Here is a 22,979-nt window from a genome sequence, read left to right as displayed (position 1 = left end):
TCGGAAAAGAATATTAAATATTTGCCTAAAGTACTAATGTAACAAAGGGAAACAGAAGATCTTGAGGTCTAACGCTGTCTCAATTCTGGCAAACATTTGCAAAAATGTCAGTTTCTCTGTGTTCTGTGCCTTGAATATCTTTATTGATTTTAGGCATTCACAGCAACAATGAGGTAACAATGTTGTCTTTCCTTAACAAATGTTGAAGTCTGGTCTGTAGTGATGACTAATCTGAAGACATGATTAATTAGTTTGCTAAACTATAAATCAAAACCTCTCACTAAAATTTGGGACAGGCTGAAGAGGAAGAGATTCCAAGCAAGTCTTTCTCTCTCAGTTGCAGTGTTAATGGACAGTGCTGTTGGCTTAACCTCATCATAGTAGGAACCCTGCAGTGAGCAGCCTGGGCTTGAGAACTTGAATACTTGATGTATTTGAGTATATATTTTCGTGTCAGCTCTTTGGCTGGAGTGAGTTCAGATGGAGATGCCAGGGTGCTGGGATCATTGCTTTTGTTGAAGAGAAGGTGTCTGACCCTCTTGGCTTTTGGCAGACCCCATGCCCTGGGTGTCAACCCACTTGAGCGCAGCTGCGCTGACACAGTATCCAGATGTCAGAGAGGGAGAGAGAGAGAGAGAAAAAAGAGAGAGAGAGAGAGCAAGGGAGAGAGAGAATGTAAAAGACAAGGAGCAAAACAGGGCAGCGATAGTTGCTGTGTTAAAATATTGACAGTGTTTCGATTCAGTTAATTCCACATTCTGTCTCAATTTCAGTAAATTCTACGTTTTTAAAATAATGTAGTGAACCTCTATGCTGCCCAACTGGTCCAGTAGCCTACTCTACATTACTTGAGACTGGACAGAGATTATATTCCATTTGAAGAGTATTGTGTCATGCCTTAACTTGGGTTGAGATTCATGTAAGCATACATATGCATGATCCTGAAAAAAAAAAAAAAAAAAAAACCTGTCAGGAAATTTGATGTACAACAAAATGTTTGAAATAAATTTCTGAATGTCGAATGTTAACCTCAAGGACTTGTACTGTTTTGTACAAGTCTGCTTAATGGGATTGCTCCCCGATCCCACCCATTTGTCTCCATTAGCTACTGTTGCTCTTTGATTCCATCTGCCCTGCCAGCCTCCCCCACACGACAAATTTACAGTCCCACTCTGCTAGTAATGGAAACTGATCCATAGCTGACTAACTGTGAGGATAGTGCTTTAGTGTGTCTAACAGTCCTCCTCCAAACCACCGTGTGTGTGCCCTGCTGAAAACACAACCGCATGCCTGCCAAAACACTGATTCAACACAGATTCCACTGAAAAAAGCAAGTTAAGTCACTGTGTGGTGAGTTGGAGGACAAAGAAGTCATCCATTGAAGTCAGAGGTAATGCATCATCCATCTACTGAGTCAGAGAAGGATGGAAGAGAGGAGAAGAGAAGTGACTATGGGAAAAACAACCCTAAAAAAAAATAAAAGTAACATGAATTCTTTCGTATATTACAGGCTAGCAAATCAGTGTTTCTCCTTCTGGTTGTCCCAGTGGTGGCACATATCACTAACTTATTATGTATTGGTACCATCGCTGACAAAAGCATTGGACTGAGACCTTTCCTGTGCTGGGATTTGAGTTGTTCCTTTGAATCATTTGTTGTGTTTACCATAAAGGAACAAAAGGGATTTATGTAGCTCATGAAGACAGAATGGTCTTAATGCATGCATATGTGTTTTAACCGAGAGGTTTATCATTGGAATTTAAATGAATTTCTTTTAGTCGTCTCTGTACGTCCGATGCTTATCAAGTTAATCCCACCCTGTTCCTTGATTCACCTTCCCAGCAACTTAAATTAGAACAGCAGTACTTTTCGAAGAAAGGAACTGGCCTCTCTCTGTCCACTCCCTTCTCTCACTGCTCTGATGTTTTGTCTATCATTTATTCCGGTCTAGAAGTAGGACTTTTGGGTCTCAACTGTAATTGTCCTATTTCTTTAATCATAGCAAATGACATGTGATATATGTCACTGAAATCTGCCCCAGTCCACCTCTTCTACCATAACAAGACATGCAAAATGGGAACATCCTACAAAAGCAGGACAGTGTGTCTTCTATGCATGCAATATTTCCCCTGACTTGTCCATAACATCTGGCCGCAGTAAAATGAGGGGTTTCCAGACACTCAAAGCGAGGGGCCCCCTTTACTAGCCTTTATCATACGCTGACCTTCAGTTCCCTGTCAGAATCCCTCTGACCAGCACCCAAAACACCAGCTCTCCCACTGCCCACCCAGGCTCCCCTCAACGGTCTGGTTCAGCAGCTGTCTGAGAACAGTCAGGAGGAGAGATTGATGTTGGGCTTTTTTACGCCTCTCAGCCTGTGTTATGTTCTACTTTTTTGCTGTGAAATTCAATCACGTTATCCAGGTTTTACTCCTCATCGGTCTGTCCCTTCCTTACACACGGCCGCAGTAATCCTAGGAAGACATACAGTCGCGCTCGTCCGGCTGGAGAGAGAGAGAGAGAGCAGAGTTGATGGGGTCCGGGTGATTGATATTATATGAGAGAAGAGGATCATAGATGGGTGCTACCTGAATGTAGCACCCCAGCTGGCTCAGCCTCATCTCTTATTGGGCTGCAATGTGAAATCACGACACACTCCACAATCAGATTTGTCTTTGGTTTGCTTCCTATCCTTCTGTCTTTCTCTTTGCTCTCTCAGGCTCTTGGTTAGGGGATGGAGGATGTATTACATTTTTTTCTTCAGCATCTTTTCCAGACAAAATGCAAACAACTGTTCCTTCTGCAAAAAAACAGAGGGTCTATCATTAAACATTCTGCTTGACTCACAAAATCACAAGGTGATGTAACGACTTAAAAAGAAACTTGTCTGAAAACATGACTTTTCTTTTCTTTTCTTTTTTTTTCCGAGCTCTGTTCTAGGCTTTACTGTAGCAAGTTTGGCAGGAAAATGACATGCGTCCAGCTGAAAAGAGGAATTAGGCTGTACTGCAGTGAGAAAATCCCTGCTCCAAGGTGACTTTGTCACCAGGTTCCAGTGCAGAGTATCAGCTCCGCTGCAGCTGCAGCCTTTACTCACACCAAGCCTCTTATGAGAGCCATTGAATAAATGCAGTCAGCCTCTTACACCAGGACATGCACATCCTAATGCTCTGCCCCATTCTCCTCTTTTCACTAATACTCTTGCTCATTTTCACCCCTTCACACGTAAAGCAATATCAAATGCGAACTGTAAGTGGAACTCCTAGACTCGTGTGAGTCACTGTTTGCCGAGCTTTCTGGGAAGAGCACGGTGGTTGGATGTCCAGTCTCCAGTTATGGGAATGATTTTCCTCGTGTTTAAATCTAATCAACCTTCTCTGAAATTACACAACTCTAAAATAAAGCCTAACTGTGCAGTGAATATTTAAACACCGGAAATAAATTAAAAATGGAAAAGAAATCACATAATGTGATCTTATATGTTCTGTGTATTTTTGTGGGGAGGGTTCTTTTGGTGTAACCAGCAATCACCCTCTAACAGATGAAAAATGGATGATTTGGCTTCATAAATTGAGTGTTTTTGTTAATAAAATTATAAATTGGTGTTTATATGGTGGAGTATGGACCAGTAGTTTGGTTTAAGATACATGCACTGTAGTTTTGTCATGGTTGACAAGACCTTTGCTCTTTATTTTGATCCGCTTAACAGAGATCAGACTTTCTCAACTGGACTACTAGTTGCGTATAGACCTTTACTCTCAGTGTCGTAGTTTTAAAAAGTTTCATCACTGGTAGACAAAATTGTATTTGCCTGCATTCATTGCTGCCGCTTAAAACATTATCCAAACTCTCATTCTAAATTGGCTCAGTGAGGAGAAGAGCACAGCCAGTAACCTGCTGTATTTTAGTGGACCAAAGCACCCGTTCTGTGTATGCAAAGGAGAGAATGACATTGATCTATGCCTCTGAGGGGCCTTTCTTCAGACTTTAATACACTGGCAGTGTAGTTAATCTACTGTTGTTTTTCAAATGGGCTGGCCTATTGTGAGGGTCAGTGAGAGAGGGAGGACAATGGCTCTTCAATGAATCAGTCCACAAAGAGAGGGCGTCCCTTTTAAACAGCTCTTTAAGAATAACGCTTTCAGCCAGGGCATTGATCAAGGCCTAGCCCAGACACATGTATACACACACTCTTTCTTCTTCCTTTTCTCTGCTTTTTTCTCTCCCTTTTCTCTCTTTTGCTCTTTCTGTCTCTTCATATCTGTGTATACACTGTAATTCACTGAAAGGCTTTTCTAAAAGGATGACAGACAGAATACATCTGGCTTGAGAAAATGATGTGTTAAGGATTTTGGCTTATTTTGTGGAGAAATTGATATAATAGAATGATGTGTCTGTGGATCGTGCTTAAAAGTGTCACGACTATAATTTATTTTCTTTTTAATTTTCCTATTATATTCAAAGTTTGATTTTTTTGTGTAATAAAAGGACGCAATGTACAAGGTCGCAAACTTAAGAATCTTAATTCATGTTCTCACCCTTCTTCATTCCTCAATCTCTTATGAGTTCCTGAGATGCATGCTTCAAGTGAAAAACTCTTCTGTAAGTAGATCCAAACCTTATGCTGTGTCTGTTTTTTTTTTTTCTCAAGCTCCCCTCTCTTTCCTCCTCTCTCCCTCTCCTTCTCTCTTGCTCCCTCGCTTCCTCCTTCCGTCCCTTATGTGCACCATAATTTATCTTCCAAACTCTGTCCATGTGCAGGTGTGGTTCAGCAATCGACGGGCCAGGTGGCGCAAGCAAGCTGGAGCCAATCAGCTGGCAGCATTCAACCACTTGTTACCGGGGGGCTTCCCACCAACGGGCATGCCTACTTTGCCCACCTACCAACTCCCAGAGTCCACGTACCCGTCAACCACTTTATCACAGGGTATGCCCTCCCCTTACCCAATTAATTATTTAACATGAAATGCTTTAAACTTGGCATGGTTGTTTGCTTATTGCTGCTTACTGAATTCTTGTTACTGGTGTTTTTGGAACATATGTGTAGAATTCTGTATAGGAATCAGTGATGCGGTATGAGTGAAAAATTTCTAAGAAGCCGATAGATGATATTTGAACATGCACATTCCTAATTGGTTCTTCTCTCCAGATGGCAGCAGTACAGTGCATCGACCACAGCCGTTGCCCCCATCTACCATGCACCAGGGCGGGCTTTCCACTGACAGTGGCTCTGCCTATGGCCTCTCATCCAATCGGCACAGCTTCTCCAGCTACACTGACAGCTTCATGAGCCAGTCAGCATCCAGCAACCATATGAACCCCGTCAGCAATGGTCTCTCCCCACAGGTTAGTAAGGGTCAATGATCACAAAATATAAATACCCCACTATAAAGCCAGACGTCAAAAAGTCTCTCATGTGGAATTACGAGAGTTCTCTGAAGATAACAAAGGCCATAGTCTTTCTTTGCCTCATTGTCTGTTTCGCGATTAAGTGTGTTTCTTGTGTGTGCAACAAAGAGGAACTTGTGAGGACTTTGTCTTCAAATAGTTGAGATCCTCTTGTGGGAGCTGAGGTGTTTTGAAGATAAAATTTTGTAATTAATATTCTTATGTTTCACTCACTGTCCTAATTAAAATCACAGTTAAAGCATTTGATTCAAAAATGCGTTATAGCTTGAATTTAAAACAATAAAGGATACCCTACAGAGAACAGACCTTGTACTCTGAAATGACTGCCAGGGAGAGAGCTAATATCTCAGGGTCTTAAAAAGAAAAGAAATAATCACTCTAAACTAATGAGTCTGTTCAGTTAATTGTCTAAAAGTAATTTTCCTGAGCTAACAAACGTTGTTAGGAATTCAAGACGCTTTAATTACAAAATAATCAGCATAGGCCAGCTTCTGTTGCAGTGTGCTTTTTTGTGTGGCTGCGTCAAGAGAGCTCACTGGGATGAGATTTGGTTAAGGATTGACTGTGGCTCTCGCAGAGAGAGAGAGAGAGAGAGAGAGAGAGAGAGAGAGAGAGAGAGAGAGAGAGAGTGTCTCTGTTTGCCCTCTGGTCAGTTGGACTCAGTGTTTAATTTCAGTTCCATATTTTGTTTTAGCATGAGTATAGTATAAAATCAAATTCATTCAATACATTTTTCCAAGCAGAAGTCAATGTATGGATTAACATTTCAGGGTATTTTTGACCATGCAGGATGCAGTTGTAAGGTCCCTAGCTGTATGGGTGTGTGTCTGTGTGTGTGTATGTGTGTGTGTCTCTGATTCTGTGTGAAGCAGGATTCTGAATGTTATCCCTTCTTGCTTCTTTAAACAATAAGCATTTTAAATGGAGACTTTCTGTTTGTGGTTGATTCTTGATAATAGAAAAAATGACTGATATTGATGCAAATTACTGATGAAAAGTAAATTATGCGCAATTACCCCCCAACACTGGACAGTTCTGCCCACTATAAGCAACAAGATTTGACTAACAAGCAGAAAATAAGATTGAAATGGTGTATAAGGAGTTGAAAATGAAATTCAATGCTAGATTTGTCCACAATTACCCCTTCGTTCACACATATTTTTTTCCTTGCTCACCAAATATTTCTCAAAGCAGATTGGGAACTGGTATTACTCTTTTTTTCATGGAGAAGAAAGAATTAGGGATTTGATGACAAAAAAGAGATTTTCTCTTGTAGTGGAGAGTTGAGGGATAACACAGGCATTTCTCAGCATGTTTGATTGTTAATCATAGTGGAGGGGCTTTAAGTACTAATGCTCTTCCACCAAACCTGCATAAATATCAAGGACATGGGTAGGATTTTTTTTTTTTTAATAATATGACTATTCATTACCATCGCTGAAATGGCTCCCTTCTAGCTTGGAACTGAGGAAGATAAATTAACTGTTCCCCCCTGTTTTACATTACCATTTCAGCTTTCATATTTTCAGTATTTTTATTTTTCACTAGACAGGAGCCTTTGGCCTTTGATTATTTGTGCGTGTGTGTGTGTGTGTTTTAAGTTACTTTTTCTGAGTAGTCTTTTCCTCTGTTTACTTGTCTTTTTGAAGGACCTCTAAAAAAAAGGCTGCATTCCTGTATTCTCTGTATTCACATATTTTTTTTATTTTTTGCTCAAGAATGTATTTCTGCGATGAACATATTCTTATTAATCTAATGGAAATCAAGCCAATTATTTGTCAATGGATTATAGATATAAACTTACCCACAGCAGACTGAAAACAAGCACACGCCCTGAACTCTGAGTAAAGACAAGGATAGCTTGACTATCATCAGTCACGTTGGTTGAGCTTAAACATACACATTGCATGAACATTTCTATGGGCCTCACAGAGGGCAGCCGTGTGTTCATGTATGAAAATGTGATTCTGGAGGTGGGTGTTCCAACTGTCCGAAGAGGCCCTCACTCCACCCACTGCTCTTCACCCCACTCCCTCCATCTCCTCGACCCCCACACCCTTTTCACCCCATTCCACATGTGACATGTGGCTATCCCATCAGGCACTTATTGTGGGCAAAATTAATGTTCTCTTTGACAGGAGTATCATAGTTCAGCTTAACCATCAAACTGTGCTTCAGAGTCCATGAAAAGCCCTATCGGTGCCCCACTAGGCAAGAACTACCCCATTTCGCTCCTTTCTGGAGAAGAAACTCCAGCGCCCGCTGCCCACACATATTTATTCATCTCAATTACTTTGCTTCTCTTCTTCTATTGTTATCTATCTCACTGGTTCAAATTCATTTAAATTCATTTAAACAAGTCTATTCAGTTCTTATTTCAGCACATAAAATCCAACTCGTTTTTCTCTCTCTGAATACAGTGAGGGTTTTCAGTACATGTCCCAAATGAAGCTTCATAATAAACTGTTCTGTAAGAACACAAGAAGACTGGCTGTTCATTTGATAAAGAGGATAGAACTCTCTCCAACATGATTTGTTAATACAAACGAGGGAATATTCTCAGAAATGGATCGTATGTTCATATCTTGTATTATGTTGAGTGTTTATCTCATACTTGGGAATTCTGTTGTCAGCGACTGTCATATATTTTGTGGAGGATGAATGGTGGCAAAATAAGGAGCAGGGAGCATTTTGTTGTTGTTGTTCTTGTTCTTGTTGTTTTCTGTGCATTATTGTACATGTTTTGGTTCTCAACAACGTCCCTCAACAAATTGACCCTTTAAAACTGCATACCCCAAAGGAGCAGCCTTTTGTCAAAGGAGCTTTCTTCCCCTCTATCGTTTACAAGGACAAACTCTCCACTGTGTTTGCGCTTCATTGAGTTGAGATTTTAATGACTTTAATCCAGTTTTTCTTCAGAAGATGTCTACATGAACGCCACATCAAACCCAGAGCTGAAAAGCTATCCTTGTTTGCATATTTCTAAATCTTACACGTTTTTTTTGGATTTTTTTTTTGAGTGCTAATACCTTAAAATGTTGAGGGTTAATTCCCGGTGTGGCAAATAACACGTATTTGTATTTGTTTCATGTAAAACATGCTATATTGTTTTCTATTCTGTACTCTACTCTATGCACTGTTGTGCATCTTAGCTGTAGATGGGCTACTGGGCTACCAGTAAAAGAACAGGGTAAAATGTGTGATTTTCATGAGATATGTTCTTGTGGCAGTTTGCCAGGTTGTAACACAATCCTGCTGGGTTCTCCGCACTAACAGGTGCACTCCCTCGTTTTTCACTCTCTATCTGCCAAGCTAGGAGCTTTTGCTCATTGTACCTCTGGAAAACACATTATTACAAGTACTGCCTCTGCGGTCACTCTTAATAGTTAAGCGCTGATGAAAAAGATGTGACGTCAAGTCTAATGCTTGTGAACATCCTCCCTACAGCAGAGGCAGGACTATGGACGATTTTTTGTGGTCATGATCATGTGTCCTTTTCATAAATAAAACAGAAGCATTATTAGTGCAGCATGAAAAACTCATCACATTAATTACTGTATTATTTTCCTTAGTACTGGATTTTACATTTAACTATGGGATGTCATAAAGTATCATTTCTTAGAGCACATCATTTTATTTTATTCCCTAACATTTTCTGTCAGTTCTGTTCAGGTGCTAGGTATGGAGGCAGTTTGGCTGGATAATATGATCTGTGTGAAAATCTTGTGACTTTTATCTGAAAATATCATGCAATGGATAATAAAATTAATTTAGGTAATGTCAGAGATATCTTTCAAAATTGACAAAAGACAAATGTGGTATGGTAGTGATGTGACGCTTCTTGGACTCTGAGTAATTCTTCATTCATTAGCTCAGTATTCCATGTTTGGGATTACATCATTTTGTCATTTCAGTTTCATCCCTAATCCATTTGTTTGTGTTGGTTTTCAGGATTTCAGCATTCCATTAATATCATAATTTTTTCACTCTTTGTGAAACAGAGAAATAATTAGAAAATTTGAATTTCATCTCACTTAAAAATATCATACAATGATATTCAGACTGCTTTGGCAGTGCATGAAAGACAGTCAGGAAACTGTGATAGGCAGTCTCGGATTAAAAAAATACGCAGGTTTAAGGACCATCACAATAATTAACAATAAATGTAGCTTCAATTAAACTAATGTTTTTTTTTCTGTGTCCAGGATGCAGGTTTATTTTTGCATCTAATGTCTACCCAGAAAGTAATACAATAGCACTGCTGTGTTATATGCTGTTTTTAATACCCTTTTCAAACATTATTTTATAGGTTAAATCCTAAATTTTTAAATGTTAATCTTATACAAAAACAAAAGACCTTTTTGGACAAAGTAAAGAAATCCACATTCACCTATGAATCAATTATGCATTTTTTAGCATGCCAATACATAGCAGCTATTCTAAGATTTTACTAAATGAACATAAAAAAAAAACTGCCAGAGAGCAAAAACCCCGAAAAACAAAGGACTACAAACAAATTCACAAACTCGTAATAGAAGTCAAGGAAGGGAAAAAATGGTGCAGATCCCCCCCCCCCTTTACATTTCAGTTGGAAGATTTGTGTTTTGGAATGAAGGAACTCTGGCTAGCATTTGATGTTGGGAAGGGAGTGCGAATAGGCTGGTTTTCAGCACTAGGGGATCAGAGACAGAGCACTGCTCACTAGCACTTGCTTTGATCCATATCCCCAGGCCTGCCTGCCTGAGCAGTGTGCTCGCTAACTCAGGCCTCGCTAGTGATTCCTGACAACTGTCTGCCAGAGATAAGGGAGGGGGACTGAAACCTCACTCGGCAGTTCCATTAGCACTGCAGCCACTTTAAACTGGATGAATTATATTTAAGAAGCCTGCACAGGGGTTGCCAAAAAAGAAAATATATGAGGGGGAGAGAGAAGGGGAGGGGAGATTGAGTTTTGGCTTCACTTCTTCTCCCTTTTTTGCCTTTGACAAGACATTGTGCACCTGAATGTCAATGAGTGAGTTGCGTGGAGGCTCCTGTATTATTAAAACTTGTGTATTAAGCCTCTCGCTGGGCACTGTGTCAGCTGGCGTGCTTCTCCGTCAACAAATCAAAAAGGATGAATGCATATATTTACATCATTTCCATACTCGAAGAGCAAGGGTGGCGGGTGGTGGTGGGGGGTACTTGTTAATTAGAACTCATCATAAATACAGATGGTGTTTCAATTTGGCAAGAATTTGAAAGTAAGAAGCTTTACAAAAAATATATATATATATATTTATATACACACACACACACACACACACACACACACACATATATATATATATATATGAGACCTGCTTGGAAGCTGCCAAGAAAATCAGGGAATTTAAATCATATCCACTGGCGGAATGTTTTCTGCATGAATTTATTTCATTTTTTTCCCCCGCTCTCTCCCTCAATGGCTCGGGTTTATTAGAATTGGAGTCTCCTGTGTGTGTAGTGTATTAGTCATAGGTAGTAGGTTTCCGAGGTCACACCGATTCAAATGAATATAAGCCTTCCTCCGCTCTCATTCTCATTCTTGTAGTATGTTATGACACCATAGACCTGCTTTCAGAAGAGGTAACATCTTCTGGTTGCAAGAATACATATAACCACTTCCCTGTATGTCATGGTAGCTATTTCCTCACATTTGGTGTGTGCTACACCTGTATAGTATGACTGTAGTGCCCAATAGCAGTGAAATGTTGTTTTCTCATTAGTAAACATGTCTGACTGGTTTGCTGTAATCCTTAAGTGTGTATAATGTGATACGTTGCCATTGTTACCATTTAGTTTTGGGAAAATGTAAATTCCTCAGTAACTTAAATTCAGGGTAATCTTTCCATTTGTAATCTGGTAGTTGTTTTCATTGTTGGGAAAATGTAGTTCTTGCTCTGGACCATGTCAAATCATCATCCCCTCTGTGTTTCTTAACCACAACATCCATTATAATGAAACCCTGTTTTTTCCTCCTTTTTCATAGCCTGTCTTTTTAAATATTGGTCGACTGGTCTCTCACAGCTCCCTTCTTTCTTCATCTCCCTTTCCTTTTCCCTTTTGCTCTCTCTCTCTCTCTCCCTCTCTTTCTCTCTCTCTCTCTCCCTCTCTCTCTCTCCCTCTCTTTCTCTCTCTCTCTCTCCCTCTCTGCCTCTCTGGCTACCTCTCTCGCTCTCCTTCCTCTCCAGAGAGGAAACATTATTCCCCTAGCATAGATGAAAGGCCTGGGCGGACAATAAAACCGCTATTTAAATTCAAGGGTGTTTGTATGCGGGTGAGAGATATTTCCTGCAGAAAGTGAGCTGTTGCATCCTGATAAACAGTAAATATAAGCGAATGCGATTTACATTTATCTTGCAGAGGCAGCCAATATAAATTTCAGCAAATCCTAGAAGATGAGGCTTTAAGTAGGGGACTGGCTGAAACCAATACATATTCTGTACTAGGGGCCCCGACCAATAGAAATGGCTATAAGATTGAAAATAGTATTGCCTATTAAAGAGTATTGGTTTAGCATTGGGAACCAATTGTCCATATGTTGCTTTAAGCCCCTACAGTATATATTTCCATAAAAATTTCCTGCTTTACATTCTTTTGAAAGTCTACTATAAGTGCTGTGGGTAAGAGAATATAAAAAACAAAATTTTGTTTCTGTTACAGCAGACAAATTGTATGGTCAATAACAACTAAAATTTAAAATCATCGAATGAGTTTTTTTTTAGTATTTATTTTTAAATACTCCATATATGTCCATTACAAAAAGAACTATGACATTTATTGCTGCTTGTACACAGACGGCCTGTGAGCAAACAAAATCCTTTACTTTGAGTCAAAAGAAGGAAAACTGGGTTTGACTGTTCTTTTGATCGGTTTTGACACATTGTCTTTGCATTATGGTTCATGTTTTATTGTGTGGCCTGGGATCAACAGGACAGAGTGTAAAGACCTTAGCAGTGAGGTGGAGACAGATCGCAGGGTCACTGGGTCTGAACAGTAGGAAAGCGCTCGCAACTGCTGTGAACCTGCCCGAGCCACCATGGGTCGGAAGGTCGGCTGATTGCATGTGCTTTCTGTTAGTTCCAGATACCTCTCTGACAGGTGTGAGGCTGTGATTAATACTCTGTTCTCTCTTAAGTGCAACTTCCATTCACTCTGTACTCTGTACTTTGCTACACGTGATGTAATTCTGGTTTCGTACACTTTCTGATTCGTTGGTGTTTGCGTGCCTGTCTTACAGTATTGTGCTGAGATACAGGAGGCTATGATTTTACAGTTTATGATTTTTTCCTACTTCTCTCTCTCTCTCTCTCTCTCTCTCTCTCTATTTCCACTGCTCTCTTGCCTCAATAAGACATGCTTGGGTCCCCAGCTGGCTGACACTAACTGCACTCCTCTTCTCTCCATCTCCAGCTGAGAGCTATTTCACTATTTATTTACATGTAATTATCGCTATGAGGTGCAGATATTAACACTGTCAAGAACAATTTGACCTGACATTCTTCACTGTGCCTGCTCCCTGCTGTTTTTAGCAAACAAACCCCCCCTCCTCCTCCTTCCACTCCCCGCTCCGCCTATTCCCACATCCACCTTACATTATTCTTGGAACGAGTTTAGGCGGCTCTCCCTCTCGGAGCTGCAAAACCATTCTTGTGAAATCATTAAAACCAGACATTTAATTTGACGGAGGCGGCAGCACGAAGTGTGAAGCGCAAGCTAAAACTGAGAAGGGCAGGCTGTGGGGGCATGGGGGGTGGTGGTGTGTGTTCCTCATGGCTGAATCTTTCCCATACCACTGCAAACATATTACTCATTCGGAAAAAAAAAAAAAAAATAATCGGATTGCACCATGCAGTCTCTCCAATATCAGTCCAATATGAAGCATTAACCTTTGGTTAGCAAAGGGCCTTGTAGTACTTTTACAACATTTTAGGACATTTAAGAACTGATGTTGTTGGAGAGGCCCGGTCTGCGCTACACTGGAGCCCTGAGTGGGTGTAATCTGTTTCTGCATGAAAAGATTTATTAAAGATGAAAGTCTTAAAAAGACAAACAGCACAAAAAAATAAGAACCAAAACAACTACAAAGAGGTAGAGGTACAAGTCCAAAAATCAAAATAATCTTTTGGCAATATTTTTAAAACTATGGACATCCTTTATCATGTAAAATTTCCCTTTGCTGATGGATTTGTGTCACTGAGTTACTATGAAAATAACTCTAGATGCAGGACCACACATGAGACAAACTGTATTCTAAGACATCACTCATAGATCAAAGTGTTTTAGTGGACATGCAGGTTACCATTGGCTGAGGGTTAACAGAGCCATATGGCTAATATTTCACATAGCTAACATGTTGCAAGAAGTGACAGCTTGTTTGGTCGCACGCTAATCGTTCTCATCTGTGCCCGGCTTGTCAATGCCCAGTTTCTGTCACTGTCAATCACATGCCTAATTAGAAACAATTAAAGAGTCCCAAAGCACATCCCCTCCTCTCCTCCTCTCTGTTCTCTCGCTCTCCTTTCCTCCCTCTCTCCCTCCTTCCATCCCTTTCACAGCCTGTGCTGCCCCTGGTTTCAGTCACATCCACCCACCCCCATCCTCCGCTTCTGTCTTTTGGCGGACACCTCTTTTCACTTTCAATTAATGTGCTGTGGCCAATTAAGGCGGTGACATGAAACCAAGAGAAGAAATCATCTCCTTCATCTGCTCCCTGCCATTGGGCCCCTCACTGCACACACAGGCTCCTCTGCTGTCTGGATGGGGCTCGTAATTACCCAGCTCTACCTCCGACCGTGACAAAACCCGCTAATTGAATTTATGCAATCGTGTTTATTTCAAAAAATAGCCATTTTGTCTTCTCAGATGAGGGTCTGTTTGGTTAGTCAGACTGCCCACCTTGACGGAGGGGTGTCTGCCAGCAGGAAGTAGAGGTGTGATTGATGCCTTAACAATCTGTTCAGTGGACGTGGTGTCACTCTGTGTTTTTTAGAAGGCTTTTTCCATCCAATTTCTTTCGCATAATTTTGTCATGATGAGTTGAAGCATATGACCTATTCGCAGATATTTGTACTGTGTCGTGAGTTGCTGGAATGTTGAATATATCAAACTTGTAGGATCTATGACATAAGAGAGAAATTTAGACATTTTAAGAGCCTCATACAGAGTTCCTCTAACGTCTTATATAAAATTGTGCATGCAGGTACCAGATAAACCATGTCATTATGTTGCTCAAGATGAAGAGCAATTGCATCAGATATTCTGAAAATTTATATTTTTCAAAATATCACAAGATAAACACATCTTTACTTTTTTTTTGTTTGCACACAATCCTTTCCCTTGACATCATCTTTGAGTAGACGGGGGTGTCGGGATTTTGAGCAGGATTACTGCTTTTCACAGCAATGCATCTGCTAGCTGGAGAATGTCATTATCTGTCTCCTTAATTACTGTAGCATTGCATCAGATATTCACCATAAATTCACTGTCTGTGTGTCTGAGTGAGATGTTTTCATGTTCATGTCACTCAGTAGCTCATTGTCATTTTTCTTAATCCCCAAATCCAATATACAGTATTTGGAGAAGTGTCATGTTATTTATTTATTTATTTTTTAAAATATATTTGAACTGGAATCATCACACTTATAAAAAAGGAAGAAAGAAAGAAAGAAAGAAAGAAAGAAAGAAAGAAAGAAAAAACATTAACAGTAGCAGATGCTGTTGACTATGATATTAAGGCTAAGGATCAGAATCAGTGTGAGATTCTATTCTGGGCTTCTCAGATAACCTTGTGACATTTGTGCTTCTTATTCCTCCTCTTTGCTCAGGTGACCTTTCCCGAAACTTAAAGGCGCCTGCTCAAGGCTATTTGATTCTGATGAAATGAGAGCCTAGCTAGAACTCGCAGGCTAATCCAGTCTGTGCCAGATTAAACGCTGTGTGTGTGTGTGTGTGTATGTGTGTGTGTGTGTGTGTATGTGTGTGTGCTTGTGTGCGTGTCTGTGTTTGTGTGTGTTGTGTATGTTTATGTGTGATGGCACCAGTGCTGGGAACTGAACAGAGGGGAGTCCTATCTGCTCTGCAGGCAGGCTGGCCCCCAGGCTTTCTCAGTCCTCCAGGAGTCTTTGTGTTTGGTTTCCTCCTCACCGCCCCCTCTCCCTGCCTACCTCTCCCTGAGTCTGACTGGCTCTAGCTCGCTTTAGTGCCTCAGCCTAAGCTGTGTAGAGGAGAGGAGCAGGTGGACAGGCTAGATTCTGAGCTGCATTGTTGAGATGCTCAGTGTCCTCTTTATTATCATTAATGCCATTATACTGACTCTCTCTGTAGGCTGCCTACAGAGTATGTGAAGAAGTGACAATGCTTGGTGCTCACAGAGTTGATATTTGCTTTGCATCTCTTTAAGTGGGGACATTCCCTCTTTGTGAAAGCTTTCCCTTCCAACATGCCTTTGAGGTGATCAGAGACAAATGATGCAGCAGACGAGTCATAAGAACAATCTTTTTCTTTCTTTTTTCTTTTTTTGGGGGGGGGGGGTAAACAATATGGTCTACAATGAAGTGAGATACTCTATTGAGAAAGTGTAACATCATTTAACAACTCACTGTGTGTAGATTTAGTTCCAGTTCTGTTAGATTAACTTCCAGTTTCTCCCTTTGTAGAAAAAAAGGAGCCATTAAATCATTGCCATCACAGCCAAATAACATTTTAACTTTGTTCCAGCCGAGCTTCAGCTGAGTTGTGTTTCGGCAAATAAATTTAACAAAGAGCAAGGCGCGTCAGACATTCACTCAGACAAAAAATATAATTTGACAGTTAAGGAAATTAGGATTGTATGAATGAGTCTCTTTTTGTATTGCGAATGCACACTTTATTTATCTGAAAGGATGCACATTGTATCAATTTGCAGTTTTACATTTACAATGCCGCCGGCGAGACGGTTCTCAAGTTGGGCGAATTAATTAGTTTTTATTATTATTTATAAAGTAATCTATCTGTAGAGAGAGAGAGAGAGAGAGGGAAGCAAGAAAACGCCTGCAGGCATGTCCTTTAAACTGGATCCTGGCTCATATTATCAGCACCAGCAGCTCTCACACAGACCCGCAACAACAAATGAAAATGGAGCTGTGGCAGGGATGTGTCACAGAACGAAAGAGAGAGAGAGAGAGAGAGAGAGAGAAGCAGAGGATGTTGGGGGGAGGTGTGGGGGGAGGGGGGGTAGACGGGTGTTGGGGGAGCTACTTTGAAAAAAGGTCGAGAGAAAGTAAAACGCGTTCCAAACAGGCGGCTGTTTGTGCTCCTGTGTCGGAGAGGAGGCCGCCTTGCTGCGGTGTTGGGGTTTGGGAACTGCAGTGCCTGGGGATGTTGTTTGCTAGCCTGGATGATTGGAACGTGTTCCTGCTTCCTCCCAGCAGTCATATCAGATACAAAAAGGTTACAGATGTGGAGGGAATATTGATTTTTACTTAGTGATGGTAGTAGGGCAGGAAATAATAGATTACAAGTCTGGGCATGGCCTCGCTTTCAGATCTTACACCCCCCCATCTCCATAGCAGGAGTTATATTCTTCAGTTTCTCACCGCGGGCAAGGTTAACTCACTTCTGTTTGTTTGCTTTCTTACCTCTTACTCAAACCAAGTTTAGCACTCATAAGTTGACATTATTTATTTACTGAACACTGAGTGAGACATGAAAAAATACCATAGTGGTGCATTCCATATGTGTTATTCAGCACATAACTGTAAAAAAAAACCTTTTTAAACATAAATGCATATTAATGTATTAGTATCGCATCAAAAACATTCAGAACTGACTGAATTAACAAAAAAGAATCTTCTTAAAACAAACACTCAGTAAAGTTTAATAAATGCAATCCCTCTGACAAACCCAAGAAGGCATGAGACAATACCAACATTCTTTTTTACTTCTTTTTCTAATTTTTGCTCCTCTATCTAACATGTGACCATTTTCCTAGAGATTTACTAAATGGTAAAATAAAAAACAGGCCACTAAGGTAATTCTCTCCCCCCGCGCCACCCTCCTCTTAGCTGTGAGTTGTTGTCCCACTGAGAATACACTTGCCTTGCGTGAGGAGGGCAGAGGGGCTCCTGTCTTACTGTTTGTGTTATGGGTCATTGTGCTTTCAGTGTGCAGAGGACTAACAGTGGTACACTGGGTGCTGGGGTCGGAGGCAGTCCCTACTCTGTGGTGAGAGTGGATTGAGCCGACAATATCCCACCACGTGCTGCCGCGCAGATAAAGGCCAAGCTCTACCTCTCACCGTGCTGGAATATTTTCAATTCGCCACTTTAATTGATGTCAATAAGGTTATGCTAAATTTGAAGATTTGAATAATTCTGCTTTCAGCGCAATAATGGCATCACCAAGGCTACAGGGTGCTTAGGCGCAGGTCTGAATAGATGTGTCAGACACCCAGTGCTCTCTCACCCCTTTACCCTCAGTCTCCGCTGTGACTCCACTTGTGTTTGCACTGCGCTCATCTGATTAAAAACTCTACTCCTGGGGAGATTCTAAACTCTCTCAAATATGCCTTACAGAGGCTAAGACTTTGCCAAGACTTAATATTACCTCAAATTACACTGATTTGTCAGTTTAGAGAACATGAAGGATTACTGTCTTTTAATGACTTTATTGCAGTAAAAAAAAAGCCCTCTTGTTTCATTATTTGTTCAGATAAAAAGTAAAAAAAGTAAAAAAAAAAAAAAAACTTGCTATTTATCATTGCGGTATGAGAGGTGCTGTTTTTCTTTATTGAAATGAACCATTTTGGTTTAGGAACTACATGTAGTAATGGAACACAGCCTGCTTTTCAAATTTGGCAAGCTGGATTTAGAACAGGACTTATGGTGGGTGTTTAATTTAACGGCCAAAGAAAAGAGCTGAGCATTATTAAACCTTAATTAAGTGCCTATTAAGTGCCTGTTAAGTGTGTCTCCCCTCCAGCTGGTTGTTTAGGTCCCTGACGGGTAGGCGGGTGGCCAGTCCTGGAGCCAGCGCCCCGTGTCCGATGACATACATCACCGAGCAACCACATGACACCCAGTCACTCCGTCACCTTAATCAGAGGAAATCTGAGTTACCCCTCATGTATACTCAAATCACATGCAGACCTAGTGAGCTGGGAGTTTCCATTACTTATAGAATAAGCGTATGGACACATAAGCACCCTTTTTTTATGATTTTAATATGTTTCAAGTTCTGTGTATTTTTTTCCAGGAAGTATTTCACCACAGGACATCAACCTAAATTCACTTATCTGTTAAGAGGTGGAATATGACCGTACATGCACACACTGGTGGCCTAATACTCTAGATTACATTTATTTACATCACAACAATTCAGCCGTGCGCTGAGAACTCACTCCATATATCAAATCTCAACAAATAGCCCATGGTTGTTGTTAGAAGCAGTTTGAAAAAAAGGTGCATGTGGGCTTGATTCTCCCAGCAGCCCTGTGATGGCCTAATTGGTTTAGCAGGCTGGATCCTGGGACGGCCAAAGGGCAGTGGGGCGTAGCAAGCCTCAACGTGAACCTGATGTTCAGGAGGATGCTTTGTGTCGGGCTGTGGACGGGGAGCATGTGGCAGGCTGCGCTCCTCCTGCAGGCAGCTCTATTCTGCTCCATTCTCCCTCGGCCCTCCTGCCAGCTCCACTTGACCCCTTTTTACAGCTTCACCATGCTTTGCTTTTCTGTGGCTCACAGTGTGTCAGGCACCGCTTCTGTATTGCCCTTATTCAGAGTTCATTCCGCTCCCATTGATACCTCTCTAACAGAAATGATGCCGAAATAAAAAAAAAAATGTTTTGTTCAAAAATGGAAAAGGGGAAAATGAAAATTTGTTCATATTTTTTTGTCAAAAATGCATTTTTTTAAATGTCTGTATCGACCAAAAGCATTGCGTCAAGTGCGTAATCTTTGGGCACGTCAAAACAATCCAGAGTGAAGAGAGTGCAGACATCATTGCGCAGTGTCTGATCTAATCTCTGGGGGCCTCTGATGTGAGCTTTTATTATTTTAAACATTTTAATCATTCATGAGAGCTGTGGCTCGGGGAAAGCTGGGGGCTTCAGATTAAACCCTCCCTTAGAGCTTGTTATGGATAGGGCCTCAGGACAGGAGTCTCTGGCACACACATTCGCTTTTTTTTTTTCCTCTCTCTCTCTTTTTTTTTTTTAGTCTCTCTCCCCCCTCTCTCTCTGCTGCAAACCCCTCCCTTCACTTTTTCTCCGTTCAGCCTTTTCCCACTGTGCTCTTTAGTCTGACATTGTTCTCAAGCCAGGAAATAGTCCCCTGGGATGATGTTTATAGACTACTGTTGTGATGCTGTTTAACCCTGGCCAGGGCTTTGAGGCCTCAGTCCGTTTGTGTTTGTGAAACACTCTGTCAAGCTGTTGGATGATTAGTATGCTTAGTACACAGCACAGCTGACCTGAGGTCAGTTTTCTCTACCCACTATGTAACCTTTCCACTCTCTCTCTCTCTCTCTTTTCTAGGTGATGAGCATTCTGAGTAACCCCAGTGCTGTGCCCCCACAACCACAGCATGACTTCTCTATATCACCCCTGCACAGCAGCTTGGAGTCCTCCAACCCCATCTCCGCCAGCTGCAGCCAGCGCTCTGACCCCATCAAGACCGTGGACAGCCTGCCATCCTCCCAGTCTTACTGCCCGCCCACGTACAGCTCCACCAGCTATAGTGTTGACCCTGTCGCTGCGGGATACCAGTACAGCCAATATGGCCAAAGTGAGTACAGTTACCCCTCCGCCCTTGAAACTGGCTTACCATATCATTTAGCATACCTGCCTCATATTCTATTAAAATTCAGCCAGGAGGAGACAGCTTTAACACACACACACACACACACACACACCCCCCCCCCATGGGAGCACGTTTGTGTGCTGTCTCTGTGTGTTTGCTCCATGGTATGAGTGCTGGAGGGCAGATACTGTGTCTCTCTGAGGAACGTGGAGCGTCTGGTTGACTGGGATTTAAGGTGTAAACCCAAGGTGACAGGAAAAAGGCTTCCTGTGAGCACTGAGTTAAATCTGTGGTGATTACGCTCTCTGCCAGCTGTCAGGGTGACTGTCTCCTGTATGGACAGCTGGCCCACCCACAGGTATGTGCTTCTTACCAAACCGTGCTCTTCCTGACAGTCGCCTTTCTCCCGCGGCCCTCCTCATGCTAACACATGCTACTTACTGTCACGTTGACAGACACTTGGCAGGGTCCGCAGCTACTGTCACTCTTCCCCACCCTTCCACTTCTTCTAATAAGAGAAAGGGAAGCAACCTCTGACAGGTTTGTATAACCCTAGCAGAGGAGGGACATCAAAGGTGTGCCGACCAGACACATCCAACACACATGACATGCCAAGAACTAATGCTCAAATGCTAATGCTTGCGTTTAGCTGCCTGTTTTGCGTCTTTATAATCACAGGAGTTCCTGTTACCTCTTCCTGTGCCTGTTTATAACATATTTTGCCATTTTTGAGGACATTTTGATTAGATGTTTGAATGTCCACTTTAAACATCCAAGAATATTCTGTATGGGCCTTTGTTTAAGTAAGAACCTAGTTATGTTAACACTTGTGTGGTGAGCTCCTGAAAGCCTGCTAGCACAGCTCTGTCTGCTGACATTTCTATAGTTGAGGCTTTGAAATTGAGATCACCTTTTTTTTTAACCCTCATTTTAGCACTTGAAAAATTTGTGTTCTGAGAGATCACAATTCCTACTGGCCTGAGGCACTGCAGTGACCGCAGAGGTGAATAATAAACATTTTCTGTATCACTCCAGGTGAAACAGTGAGGGAGGCCCATATGCTGGTTTGTTTAAAAGGGAAGTTTCTAGAAAGGTCAATAAGAGCTTCCTCAATCTTCATGCCCTCATGCCTTTTCAACTCCATCCTGTCCGTGGTTTGTCCCCACAACCCCCTGGCCCAGTCACACTGCCTTTTCCCCAGTCAAGTGCTCCTAATGTCTTTAACTTGTGTTGTTAAATTGAAACCTTGTGAGGTGTGAGATAGATCAATACTGGGTTCCTGGGCTGTGGGTGAGACTGGGGTTGCTCCTTGACCCCGTCTCTGCCTTTGGGTCAGAGCTGACACGTGCTCCTGATAAAGATCTCCCAGCAAATCCCAGCTGCAGATCTGTCCAATGAGAGCTCTGCCCTTAGGTGCTGTGTTAGTCACACTGTGTTCTTTGGAACAGCCAGGCGCTGTACCTACATGGTGGGAAGTGCACCCCCTCGTATTCCTTAATTTCTTCTCTCGTGTACACTTGAACACTTACTGCACTGCAGTGCATCCCTCTCTTTTTAAACACAAGTTAACAAAAATGCAAGCAAACACGCACACACACACACACACACACACACACACACACTCACACACACAAAGGTGCACTTGTTGAAACAGCAAGTCCTTTCTCTGGCTGGAAAAATGAAGAGTCAAAGCAAAGGTGACATAAATCAATAAAACTGAAAAGAAGTTATTTCATTAATTAACAATACGCTCAGTGTGGAATCAGGTGCGGCGGGGTAAAACAATGCTTGGGCAGAAGAGGTGGCTGAAAGAGTAGCATGTCGTGATGTGATGTCAGATGATGGAAAGTGTGGAATTCTGAAAACGGGAATGACAGGGATAATGAGGAATGTACCCAAGAGGACTGTCTCTGGCCGGAGGGACAGATATTAGGGAACAGGTGGCCTATTTTACTCAAACAATCAAGTTGATGGTGGTATTGCAACAGATCTAAATGCGTATTATTTAATTTGGAAGTATAGAGTTCATGCTATAACACAGAGCTACTTGCTATAACATTTTTTAAACATTTTTGCTCCTGTGCTAAGGTATCAATGAAATTTCATCTTTGTGTTTGTGTTCAGCTGCAGTGGACTACCTGGCGAAGAATGTGAGCTTGTCTACGCAGAGGAGAATGAAGCTTGGAGAACATTCGGCGGTTCTAGGACTGCTACAAGTGGAAACTGGACAAGCATATTGATTGGTCCCCATATCTTTTAAACACCATCTTCACCAGCATCATCTTTCCATTCCAGCAGTATTCACACACAGAGAGAAAGAACATTAGCTGAAGGTGGCCATTCCAAATGTTTGGTGGCTATGTAGAGTAAGGAAGCCATTCCACATACAGACATTTTAGTGCCACTTCTCCCTACTCGCCCTGTTCCCCACTCTCTCTTTCAACAAAGAGACTCTATGAGGGCATCAGATGGCAGGAAGAAAAGGACCAACTATTGTCTGGAACAAATCCGAACAAAGCCCTGCCCATCGGCAGCAAATGTTAGCGGACACAGACAACTGTAGCCCTTAGTCATTCCATAACTTTTGGACCATACTGTTTATAGGACTTAAATGATGGTATTACAGTTATATTTGTTATTATATTTGTTGTTGTTCTTATTGCTGTTGCAATTACTGTAATTCTTTTTATTCACATTTTTATTTGTAGATTTTTTTTTTTCCTTTACAAGGTCTTGATTGGTTGTGCAGTTTAGGGAGGTACGCTGGCAGGGA

General features: G+C 41.5%; 1 protein-coding gene across 2 annotated transcripts in view; it reads left to right on the top strand.

Annotated features, from left to right (window-relative positions):
* Positions 1–22,446, top strand: part of LOC115806356 (paired box protein Pax-7) — a 46,997-nt gene extending 24,551 nt beyond the window's left edge. For both annotated transcript variants that reach the window (XM_030767031.1, XM_030767029.1), the window contains exons 6-9: positions 4,762–4,927; positions 5,150–5,346; positions 19,942–20,191; positions 22,331–22,446. In XM_030767031.1, the coding sequence (XP_030622891.1) occupies positions 4,762–4,927; positions 5,150–5,346; positions 19,942–20,191; positions 22,331–22,446 (729 nt within the window). The remainder of the gene's footprint in view (positions 1–4,761; positions 4,928–5,149; positions 5,347–19,941; positions 20,192–22,330) is intronic.
* The last annotated feature ends 533 nt before the right edge of the window (positions 22,447–22,979 follow it).

The sequence above is a fragment of the Chanos chanos genome, chromosome 3, assembly GCF_902362185.1.
Source record: "Chanos chanos chromosome 3, fChaCha1.1, whole genome shotgun sequence".
NCBI classification, from domain to species: Eukaryota; Metazoa; Chordata; class Actinopteri; order Gonorynchiformes; family Chanidae; genus Chanos; species Chanos chanos.
This window is presented reverse-complemented; position numbering and strand designations above follow the sequence as displayed.